This window comes from Gavia stellata, chromosome 24 (assembly GCF_030936135.1).
Source record: "Gavia stellata isolate bGavSte3 chromosome 24, bGavSte3.hap2, whole genome shotgun sequence".
NCBI lineage: Eukaryota > Metazoa > Chordata > Aves > Gaviiformes > Gaviidae > Gavia > Gavia stellata.
The window spans coordinates 625,621-637,849 of NC_082617.1; the positions used below are offsets into that span (position 1 = coordinate 625,621).

At 46.7% G+C, this 12,229-nt stretch overlaps 1 protein-coding gene across 1 annotated transcript in view; it reads left to right on the forward strand.

Annotated features, from left to right (window-relative positions):
• Positions 1-9,241: 9,241 nt before the first annotated feature.
• The window catches only part of LOC132319065 (hydrocephalus-inducing protein homolog), a 57,098-nt gene continuing 54,110 nt past the window's right edge, over positions 9,242-12,229 (forward strand). The window contains exons 1-2 of the mRNA XM_059828703.1: positions 9,242-9,345; positions 10,490-10,615. Coding sequence (XP_059684686.1) covers positions 9,253-9,345; positions 10,490-10,615 — 219 coding nt within the window. The 5' untranslated portion in view covers positions 9,242-9,252. The remainder of the gene's footprint in view (positions 9,346-10,489; positions 10,616-12,229) is intronic.

Genomic DNA, 12,229 nt, shown 5'->3' on the forward strand with positions numbered 1-12,229 from the left:
CAAAGTCAGTTGATCACTTTCTGGGGCAGTGTGTGAATGTGGATATTATTTGGGTTTTACTGTAGCTGAATAATTACCCCTTAGGCTCTTTGGCTGTGGAGGGGTAGTTTGTTGTGTGCCTGCAGAACAGTCTGAGGCAGATTGGTTTCATCCACTGAAAACAGCGAAATAGCTGTTTTGGAAACTGCCTGTTAGTCACTAGAAGGTGATTGAGGAGAACTTCATGTATACATTACGTAACTTTTTGCACACACATGTGCGCGCAGACAAGCACGCCTGTGTATATATCCACATGTGGAAGTGTATATGCTGTGAGCTTATAGATTGAGAGCTTTAGGAAAAAGAGTAGTAAACCACTGCACACAGAAGAATGTTTGATTTGTGGCGAGGAGTTTATCTAAAAATGTGTTTTACCCTTTAGGATGGCGCCAGAAGTTGCTGCAGTAGGAAGAAAAGGTGGCTATAAGCACCTCTGTGATCTGTGGGCAGCTGGAATAACTGCTACAGAGCTTGCTGAGCTTCAGCCTCCAATGTTTGACCTACATCCCGTGAGGTTAGCAAGGGGTTAAAGCGCGGTGTGTAAGTACAGCTTCCCAAATCATCCATTTGGAGTAGTGGCTGCATGGGTGCTGGTGGTGTTTGGGGGTACTGCAAGGGTGTTGGGTTGTAAGTGTTCTGGATGTACGTGATAGAAATTGTGACAACTCCTTTTGCTGCATAAACGCGTCATGTTGTCCTGGTAGCGTCTCTTAAACGGATGGACTTCTTCCTGCCAAGTAAACAATGTATTCAAAATTCATGGCAGATAATGTACTGCCATGTCACCCACAGAAATACTGTTGGTTTTTTTAGAGCGCTTTTGCTAATGATGAAAAGCAACTGCCAGCCTCCTGAATTAAAGGACAAAATGAAATGGCAAGTACTTTTCTGTTTCAGTAGATAATGATCATGTATTTCACTGGGCAATTGATTCTCATGTTTACCACTTCCTTTTACAGGCCCAATAGTTTCCATCATTCTGTGAAAACGGTACTTAGAAAAAAAATCCTGAAAAAAGACCGACAGCTGAAAAGTTACTACAGGTATAAATTTATGTGTGGGATTTTTTTTAAGTTCTAAAATTAAAATGTGCTTAATATGGGTGGTTGGAATTTTAATCGGTGTTTTTCCTTGTGTCTTTCAGCATCCTTTTTGTTACCCAGCGATTAAATCCAAGTCTTGCTATTGAACTTTTGGATAAAATGAATAATCCTGATCATTCCACTTACTGTGATTTTGATGACGATGATCCTGAGGTAGGAATACGTTTTAATCACAGGATCAGATTAAGTTTTCATTTGCCGACAAAACTAAATGCTTATGGTTCATTGAGGCACAGAATGTTTTGTGATCTGGGAACAGGCTGAAGGGTTGCTTTTACTTTTGGTTGTGCTGCTCTGTCACACGTCCAGGCCCTTAGCAAAATTCATTATATTTGGGGGAGAGACGCTCAAAGAGAAAGAGATGAAAACACTTTAAAATTTTGTTTGTGGTTGTCCTTCAACAATTTTGCAGCAGTATGTGTGGACTGCTTCTGCAGTCCCGAGTTCTGTCGTGCATTCTGCTTTCTGTTTCTTTGTGGAATTATGTTTCCATTCGTCTGCAAAGCAAGCATTCGTAAAAATAATTTTCCACCTCTGTAGAACTTGTTCTTTTGTTCCTAATTTGCTTTCTTATGAGAAGAAGAGAATGATCCTGTAGTTGTTTTTGTCAAGCGTTTTGGTATGTGTTTCTTGCAGATTCTATTTTCTATCTTGGAATACTCTGAAACTTGATTTCACCTACGGTTTTGTCAAAGACAAAGTTTCTGATTTTCTGCTTTAACAGCTGGGAAAAAAATAGCACGCTTATGTAAGGTGATAAGCAGCGTGGGACTGAAGTGTTTTGTAAACAAGAGAAAACAGATATTCTGTTACTGCATCCTGTCTTCGTGCTTAACTGTATGTTAGTGAAGACTTTCCAACTATCAATACCGTTAAACTGAGAGGCCAAAAAGGAAATGTTATCTGAGCAAAGACAAATGCTGGCCAGCATTGTCTTTACTTGCTCATATCCGGTGTTTTAAAAACCCTTGTCTTGAAGGTGAGGACACTCTACAGATAAAATGTCTCCAAATAATTCTAACTTTCATGTACAAAAACGTACATGCAATCTTTATTTTTAGCTTCTGTTTGATTTCTGTCTTTCTTTGTTGCTATTATGCTAAAGAAACCTGCTAAAAACCAGGTACACAATACTGGGTTTCAAGTGAATATATTTTGGTATTGAAGTCTTTTATTGTTCACCTCTAGCCTCTGGTAGTGCCTCATAGGATTCACTCGAGAAGTAGAAATGGGAGAAGAGAAAAGACACGCTCTGAAATAAACTGTAAGCATGTGTAATATGACAACATTAAATATTCTTAAAATAATCATTGATATTCACATATTTCAACTAGTATTCTGCATAGCTGACGTATATAGAAACATTTTTAGTGATACAGAGGAAAAGAAAAACTTATGCTGTTTCACTTACGGATATAGGTTCTAGATGACTATGCCAAAGAAACATTAGTGTAAAACATTTGAATACACCTTTTGTCAGCACTTCAGCAAATCTCACTATTGCTTCATCTTAACTGAACAGGACGCAACCTGAGCTCTTCTGAGAGCTGGCTGGTATCGCTTCATATGCCACTGCAGCAGGGATATTCGGAGTGATGCCAGATTGTGCTAGGTAGCAGAATGGCAGAGGAAGATTTTTCTGCCTTAATTTAGTCTCTTGTTGTAGTTTGAACTGAAACAGTCCTGTAGAAATCAGGAAAGGAGGTGGTTGATCGCTGGCCATTACAAGCAGACTCCATCCCCCAAACTGTAGTCATTCTTTTGTTTGAATTAAATCAGAGCAATCCTTGGCGCTTTAGTTGTCTTTCCTGAAGCTAAAATTGAGGGAAGGAGTGTTAATGAGCGTCTGCCAAAGGGCTTTCCTGGAAGATGCGATAAGCTCTCTCCAAACTCCATTCACGGCTCTTTAGTGCTAGTGATCTCCCCGAAGAACAGGTCCCAGAGGGAATTCCCACAATGGCTGTGTGTTTTACCTAAATTACATCTGTATTGCTGCTCTAAAGAGGGCACTTGACGGCCTGTTTGCTGAATGGTTTTCCTCATCTTTCTAATGACTAGGTGGGGCAAGTGGCGATCGTGCTGCCTTTGTGATGGAAGAGTACTTTCTGTGCCCCTTAGTTTCCAGCAGGCACAAGTTGGGGGTGTGCCTGTGCCAGAAGTTTGCATCAGTGGGGCTGTGATGCACTCATTAAACGGGATTTGTCTTTTTTGTTAGCCTTTGGAGCTGAATTGGGTCTCATTGCAGTCCAGCTTGGATTCTTGTTTTCCTTTTCTCCTCTTTAGTTGGTCAAGTAAAATTTGATGCACCCTTGAGGAAAGAGACGGAGCCACATGGTGAGTTTGTGAGTTACAAGCAGCATGGGCTATGCTCTGCACATTATTCCCTGCAAATGTCTGTGGAGGAGGAGAAGTCCAAGGTGTGTAGCATACCTCCTTAGCGCTACTGAAGTTGGTAGTGATTTTTCTGACAAGTGACCTATTGGTCCTGGATCTTTTGGTGCCATTGCAGTATATGCAGCAAGGCCCCTTATTTGTGGGCTCTGCCAGGTGTGATGTATGTGCTAAGCAACAGCCCTTGGTCTTGTGGGTTTCCTCTATGCTTTATACCTCATTGCCAAGTATATCATTCCCCTTATTTATAGAGTTATTTTTTTAATTGTAGAATGCCTGTGCATATTCAAATGTTCCTCTCCCTTGTGCTTGTATTGACAATGATTGAAAATGGAAATAATAAAATTGAGAGCCTGGGAAAGAGGTATTGACACGCGGAAACAAACTTCACAACTCACACAGAGTTATAAAGCAGGCGTGTTTATTGCGGCGCCGGGTGCAAGGGGATTTCTCCTCAAAGCTTGCACACCGGGTTAAAATCATGACAGGTATTTAAATCAGTTAACAATGTTAGTTATTCCTGCTGGTTCTACCCCTTAATTAACTCTTGGTTAATACTTTTCTTACTTCATCTTAAAGTTGCAGTTCTCTTTTAATTCACCACACCTGCTGAGAGAGTAGGGGGCTTAATTGGGTTGGGGGCTTTTCTAGCTAGGAGGTGTGTTCTTTAGCATTAGAATGAGATTATAATGAGACAGGTTAACTCTAGGGCACTATTTTGGCAGTCCATTCTATTTTTCTAAGATTTGTCCTTGTGTTAATCGTTATTGCTAGTTAGCAGAGAGCTGGTGAAGACAGTCTTTATCTCTAATATGTCTAAGTGCCAGGTGCAGTTGTTATGAAGTATCTTCTTTACATTCTTCTAATTCTTCTTGCTTGTTTTTAACACTTGTTTTTGACCTTGTTTTTCAAGATGTTCTGTAACATCAAGACCTGATCCAGACTGCCCAATTCTGATTGAAATTGTGTCAGTTGCTCCTGCTTGTGTCTGAAGTAAATAGGAGTTAGGTCAGATTTGCAACTAATACAGATGTGTACTCAAAACCTCACCTGAGATCCTAAATTGGTGACTGCTGCTTTCAGGGCCATTAGTTAATGAAAATGCCCTGAAGGCTGTAGTCAGTAAGAATAAGGCAATGTTGAGTCATGCACATTGCATGCTAATGGTGAGCACATGGACCCCCTTTGTCTCCTGAAATGGCTGAAGAAGGGCAGTTTTCACTTGGGGCTGCTCTGCTCGGAAAAGAACTGGATGGAAAGAGCTGCCCAAGTGCAGCAGCCCTCCTGCCTGCGTGTGTCTGTGTGTGTGTGTGTTCAGAAGTGCCTTTCTCTACCTTGCTGCTTCTCGGTCTGTTAGTAATTGAGCTGCAAGTCATCTGTGAATGAATGGGTGCTATTTCATTCTAGCCCATGTTGCCACGTGGCTGAATGGGGTTTCATCTTCTGTCTCTGAGCACGGTAAAGCTAGGTAAGCATTAAAAAAGAGAGACGTGGAAGGACCATCTTTTGGCGGCAGTCCTCCACATTTCGCAAACTGGAGAGTTCATGAAACTCTGAGAGGCGTCCCACTGCGAGGAGGATGCTGGTGGCAGCCTGCTGCGGTGCAGGAGAGCTCACTTGGGACGGCTGTTTGTAGGTTCGTAAGATGATTGGCTTTAGTCATCAGGAAGTTACAGGAAAGTTACTGGAATTCCAGCAACACTGGTACTGTTTCACTCGGGCTACAGCCCAGGTAAGGGATGTTCCAAGGCTGTCAGGGGATGGCTGGTTATTCCCGCTCTCGTTACCGCCTTGAGTTGGGTAACAGGAGTGCTTGGTACAGTCAGTGCTGCTCCCCACCTTAGCCATGCAAGAGTTCCTGGTACAGTCAAGGGACGCTTAACCGCCCAACTCGTTGCGCAAAGGCCGAGGCCCAGATGGAATTCCTGAGATCATAGAGCAGCCCAGGAAAAAAGTGGGGGGGGGAAGGAATGCACCACCAGAGCCCGGTACTCCCCAGCCTGTGGTGCCCGGTGGCACTGGGTGGGATGGAGAATGCCCTGGCAGGACCCTGCCAGCTGAGGAGAAGGGCTGGGTGTGCGGGAGGGGAGACTGACCCCTGCTCTGCCTCTGTGACCGTGAAGGACCACTGAGCCCTGGTCCTACAGCGTGGTGGTACCGCAGCATGTTTCTGTCCTCAATATCACGGGGACTTAGATGGCTTTTAGCTTCCAGAGGAAACATGAGGCCAAGACTAAGGATTAAGGTAGTGTCAGTCCCAGGAACAGCTATCGAACCGTCCTGTAACTGCGTGGGTGATCAGTGCCCTTGACATCTTTGCGTTTCCTTGTTCAGGCTGAGATGCTGTGGCAGTACCTTGCTGAGTCAGGCCTGAACCTCCATCCAGAGCCTCCCCATCCTCTTGTGCGTTGTCTCTGGGCAATCACAGCCCCCGTTACTGCCTTGCTAACCTCTATGTCAGACATTCCCCTTGAAATGGGATTAACTTCTTGAGGCTTATAAATGTTCTTCTGCATTTGTGCAAAGGCAGCTGGCTGGATTAAATGGTTTCATAGTATTAAGGAAAAAGAAAACCTAGGAGGCATGACACTTGTTGGGGCCAAGGACTTTGTTTTAACAAGCAGTGGGGAAAAAACAATTTATTTTGGGGGGGGTTTCATGGCTGTATGGCAAATGGCAGGGTCTCCAAAATGTAGGCGTTTGAAATCTTGTCTTGATTCAGAACAGGAGTAGAGAAGCAGTTCAGGGTTTGGAAGTGAGATGTAAACTAAGCAAAAAGTGAGGAAACAAAATGGATTCCCAGCATGGGAATAAAAAGGGAGAAAGCAAATCCAGGGCTGTGCCTTGAGGTCTGTGCTACCAAAAACCCCGATGTTCTCCCCTGCAATGTGGGATTGCATTGCTCAGAGGAAGGCAGGGGGGAAAATGGCTGAAAGGGAAAGGGGCCAACTCTATTTTTCCTTCTTTTTTCAGAAGACGACAAGTATGAACACTGCCTGGACAAAGAGGGCTATGGGCTGCCTGTTTGGGACTTCATGATTGGCACTTCACGAGGTTGCAGTTAGGTAAGTGATGTCACTGCAGTTATTCGGGAGGAAGAGTTTTGATAGCATCTAAAATGACTGAGTGTTGCAGTCGTATTCCTTTCTTTAACCAAGTGCTGGAGTTTTACCTTTATGGGTTGAAGTGGGGGTAGTGGATGCTCCCATCTGCATCCCTGTGATGGTGTAAGCTGTCTGCGCCAGCACTTCCCTGCTCTCCCTGGATCCTCGTTGCATCTCTTGTCTTTGCCTTTGCTGTGGCTCTGTCCTCTGCAAGACACCAGATGTGTCCAATTATTCTGTGGGTTTGATCTGGTGAGTGCAGCACTGCTGACAGGACAGCTATGTTTCTGATGTGCCTGTTTCAACCCCCGCCAGGGGCTCTGGTGTTGGTGTTCGGAAGCTAGACAGTGCCTGTGCCGTCAGGTCTCATCTCAGAGCGTGCAGCAGGGCTTTTGGGGATGCTGGCTGATAGTGCTCTGTGTCCCTCTAGCACTGCAGCAAAGGAGAGGTTACTAATGCAACATGGCTGCCTGTTGCCCTTGGCTGTATGCTCTTTTGTTTCTGCAGGAGGGTAAGAGCGATGTAAACAATGCTTCTCAGGGGATGGGGGGGAGGATTTGGAGCCCTGTAGAGCAGCTCCCTGCATGGACTGTTACCTGTGCCTCTAAGGAGACCAGGGCCAAGAGCCTGGTTTGGTCAGACCCTGCTAGGGTGGAGAAGGGTGGCTTGTCTGAAGTGCTGAGGTGGGTGGCTTGCTTCTGTGCTGGGCTGTGTGCAGGTGTGATCCCCCCCTCTCTGCTTGCTTGGGACTAGCTGCAGTCTGTGCTGCTTGAAATGTGTCCTTTGAGCCAGAAACGCAGGCAGCCAACTGAGAGCCAAGTGTGAATTGGGAATGGTGGCTCCAAGGTGAACCTGATGGTGAGAGTTGGATATTGTGAAGGAAAACAGAGGTGAGCTCATGGGGCAGAGAGGGTGTTGGCAAGGGAAGAGGGGCTTGTTGGTCCCTGTGGGGTTGTATGTACAGCCCCAGGAATGGAGAAGGAGCAGTGATGTAAACCCTGTACCTCCTCTGAGCTGGTGGTCCTGAGCATCCGTGGTGGTGTGAATTTCAGCTTCTGGGCTCTCCTTTTGAAAGCGTGGGTCTCCCCTGGGGAAGATGGCTGATGCTTCACTTTGTGGCTAGCTTGCAAGTGTTCTTGGAACTGATAAGCCCTGTCCTGAGGAAGAAGCCTGGAAGGGACTTGGTCTTCCCTGTCTCAGCTACACCTGTGTCTCTGGCAGCAAGCTCTGTGAGACAGATGATCTTTCCACCTCCAAGCATGGTGAAGCCCAAGACTGGGTCAGAAAGCGGTGGCTGCAGTCTTCTACATCCTGCAGGACGTCCTGAACCATGTGTGTAGGCTTGCAAAGTATGTACACCCATGTTGATTTTAATTTTGGGTCCGTTGCTGTTCAAAAATGGCAGCTTGGCAGGGCTGCCTGGTGTCTGTATCCATCAAGAGCCATGGTTATGGTGAAGAAGCTACTGGACAAGCTGGCTGTGGCCTCCCCGTGCTCAGCTGCCAGCACTCTGGTTGGTAGCGTACAGCTGCAGCGACACCTCCCCACTGTGCTCTCTGGGAATGCAGTGTATTCCTACCCCTCAAAGTCCCCATTAGCTCGAAAAAGTAATAATCTGTAGCGTTCACCTTCTCTGCCATCGGAAATTAAGCAGCTTTGGCAGAACGTGTGTGTTTTGGGAAACGCTGGAGCCCCCCGCGGGCTTTGTGTGCAAAAGCCGAGAGAATCCAAGAAAGCTGCTTTTTGCAGAGAGCACCGGTCCCCTTCTGCTTGCTCACCAGAGCCTTAAGTTTGGGTGTTAATAAGTGAAAATGAGGGCCCTCGTTCTCCACGGAGAAACGTTCTTGGGCACTGTGGTAATTTCATGCCTGGAAGGAGTCATATTTGCTGGATAATTTTTGTAACTTCAACCAACCAAATTAGCCTTGAGAAACTATAGTTCTTAATCAGAGTATTGAACTCTACGCTCCTTTAGTTGGAAGCATCACCAGGCTCCTTGCACAAAGGGTGGACATCGGGTTTGCAAAGTCGGCAAGTAGTCTGATTTTATTAACGCTGGGGGCAGCAGCGATCCCTGGGTTTAAGGTTGTTCATAGTACTCTGAGCACTTAGTAGGGTCAGGCACACAGTCCCATCAGGTCAGCTGCCCTGGCAAAATGAAGCAGCTAAGTGACATTTACCTTCCTTCTGTTCCCACCGGAAAACTTGTAAAAAGGAATAAAGGACAGTTTGGCTACTACTAGAGATTGGGTTAATAATTCCAGTAAATGGGATTCCAAAAGTAATGGAAGTGGGGGAAGGTGAGAAATGCCAGCAGGCCCTGGTGTGTGTTTGTGGCTCGTGGGACTGCACCCACAGCAAGAGGCTGTTTTGGCTCAGGGAATGTTTGTTCTGGGGTTTTACTGCTATGAATGTTGACTGTGCCACTTAAATATGGTCTAATCACGGAACAGGGTGGGGAGGCCTTAAGTTCTCCACTTCGGAAGGATGCTGCAGCCTGGAGACGTGGGTGTGTCCTCTGGCTCTGCTGTGAATGGGATTCTAGAGTTTCAAAGTTCTATTGTTGGTCCTTGCAGGTGAGCTGAGAGATGGCCACTGGCAAGATGCATCTGTCCATGGGGTCTTCCAAAATGGCTGATGGATTCCAGAGCAAAGTGGTAGCACCTCGTTTTCCAAAGCTAGTTAGAGAGACAGAGGAGTCTGTAACTGTAAGTACCTGCTGTGGCTGGGCAGGCCCTGTGTTAAGGCTGGAAACTCCCCCTGTGTCCCTCCTTCACCTTCCCCTCGTGTTGTCTAGCAGCACTGTGAAGCTGGACCCCACCTCCCCATCACTTTGCTGCCCGGCTTCTGCCGGAGGTGGCTGTCATGGTGCAGTGGGGGATGAAGTGCGTGCTGCTTCGGGGAAAGTCCAGAGTCTTGCCTGGAGGCCAAGTTAAATGAATGTTCTGGGCATTGCACTGGAATAGCTGAAGCGTGAGTGTGTGCTTCGTTCCATCCTCTTTGTGTAGGCAGTAATATCTTCTGTCACGTAGGCATACTTGCCAGTGCTGCTCTGACCGTACCTGCCCTCCAGGCAGCCGGGCATGTGGTGGGCTGCTCGAGCTCTGCCTGAAGACATGGCTGGTCCCAGACAGAACAGGTTGCAAAACAGTAATTGTATCTCATGTCCCGTGTGGAGCACAGATCCAGCCCTGCAAACAGCAGTGGAGTCAGGGCGATTCCTCCTTCCCATCCACAGACGTCCCCTTTGCTGACTGGAGCTCACTTGACTGGAGATGACCTGGTGCTCAGGCTCTGTGAATGAGATATCTCCGTGTACTTCTGCAGAGGGGTCTGTGAGGCCAGAACAGAGAGAAAACAAGTGCTAATTAAGAAGAAATAACTAAAACTTGGACCCATTCCTCTCCACGTCAGTCTTGGCGCAACGCTGCTTTTCTGCTTTCCTCTGACTCACCCAGCTGTGACATCACACACGTGTTGGTTGTGAGAATTGTGCAAGGATAGAGTTTGGGGATTTCTGATACCTCCTCCCCACTGTCTTCAAAGGTCACTGGCTCAATGCAGCAAAACTAAAGAGAAAACAAATGCCCGAAGAGCAGAAATCCCCAAACATGTCACATCAAATCACGAAGGAGAAGCTAACGGCGGGGCAGAGCCACTTGGTTAGAGCGTGTGTGTTCGGCTCTATATCATTAATTTACTGATGTTAAATATTTCAGCAGGTAACTTAGGGGACTTCCAGGACTATCCTAGTGGCTGTGATCACAAATTATTCATCGGTGGCAGTTGAACAAGAAAAGCCTTTCTGAACAAAGGCATCTGTGTAACTCTTGCTGGTGTTTTGCATTTCAGCTGACTCCCTCGGCCTTCCTGAAGGAGATGTCTCTCACCACGGAGCAGAGGCTGGCCAGCACTCGGGAGATGAGGCGGCCCCGGATTATCCAGCTTCTAGACATGAGTGAAACCTCCCATCAAAAGGTAGCCTTTCCCTGCCCTTTTCCTTGCTGTTGGTGACATTTGAAGAGGGTGCGTGCTTGTGACAGGCCTGACTCCAGCTTCTCTGAATACCTCGGTGACTAGGTCCTGTTGTCCTTTCCAACTCCCGAGTGACTAGCGATAGGACAAGAAGAAATGGCCTCAAGTTGCGCCAGGGGAGGTTTAGGTTGGTTGTTAGGAAAAATGTCTTTCCGGAGAGAGCAGTGAAGCATTGGAACAGGGTGCCCAGGGAGGTGGTGGAGTCACCATCCCTGGAGGTGTTCAAGGAACGTGTGGACATGGCACTGTGGGACATGGTTTAGTGGGCATGGTGGGGTTGGGTTGATGGTTGGACTTGATGATCTTACAGGTCTTTTCCAACCTTAGTGATTCTGTGAACTGGTGGTGGTGGTGGAGTTCCTTCTGCTGGGGGAAAAGTAAAACATTTTTCCCCCGTGAGACATTGAAGTCCTGATATGCTTAGTAGCCAATACGAATAACCTCTGCTGAACTTGGTGGGTTTTGCTGGAATTTAGCTACCAGTGCTAAAGCCCAATACTGGGGGAAGGCTGGGGCAGGACACCGGGTGCGAGCTTGCCATTTTCCATCCTCCTGCTGAAATAGTTGCATCTCGCTTTGGTACAGTTGCTGGCAAATGCTTGGGGCCATAGGACTCCCTCAACGGTGGCAGCATTGGCCTTTGAAAGCTGAGGGCCTACGGTAATTATTCAAGATTTAACAAAACCAATTGCATTAATGCTTTGGGTTGGAACAATGCGTGGGACCCTTGCAGGGTGTTAGAAATTGCAGGCTGCCAGATGTACAGGGGAATCACGCTGGGCAGAGGCGACGTGGAGGTGCTTTATCTGGATCAACGTTTACTTTCAAGCTGCTTTTCTTACAGGACTGCTCAGTACAACACGCAGTCCAAATGGGTAGATTGCTGAGGTAGGCTGTTGAGTGGAAAATTGCCAGCCAGAGACCTGTAACGAATTGGTTAAGGATTGCCCTAGACAGCACGGGAGGTTGGGAATGCGTCAGCCGAGTGCACAACTAACTGGCAGTGTGCTGCAGCCACACATGGGAGACGTGCCCATGTCTTTCGAGGGGGAGCAGTGCAGCTGGAAGAGGGGAGACAAAGCAGGGAGGAATTTCCTCAAAGTAATGCCTCTGCTCTGTAAGCATTTGCTGTTTGTGTATGTTTTCAGCCATGCTTCTGCAGTGGTGTTAATTAAGAGCAATAATAGAATACAGTAAAGCATCCCTTTTAAAGCTCATGGCAAAAGGAGATCTCAAGTCCAGTCTTACTCAAGTTGCCCAGTAATGCTGAGAAAAGAGCTGAACCTTATCACCATCCAATGTTCCCCTCACATGTCTTTTTCCTAACTACTGTTACTTTCTTGTTGGCCTTACCTCCTCTGGTACTGTTGTCTTCTTACTGATTTCTAGGCTCTATATCAAAAAATGATATCTGGGGATGTGTGGGACTTGGTCTCTCTGTCTCAGAGTAATGATCATCCCGAAATGGTTTCCCACGGAGTCTCACGTAAATTCTTGGGTTTCGCTTTCTCCGTGAGCGCTCATGGCTCTTTCAGTAAGCGCTCCGGAGCTGTGTGA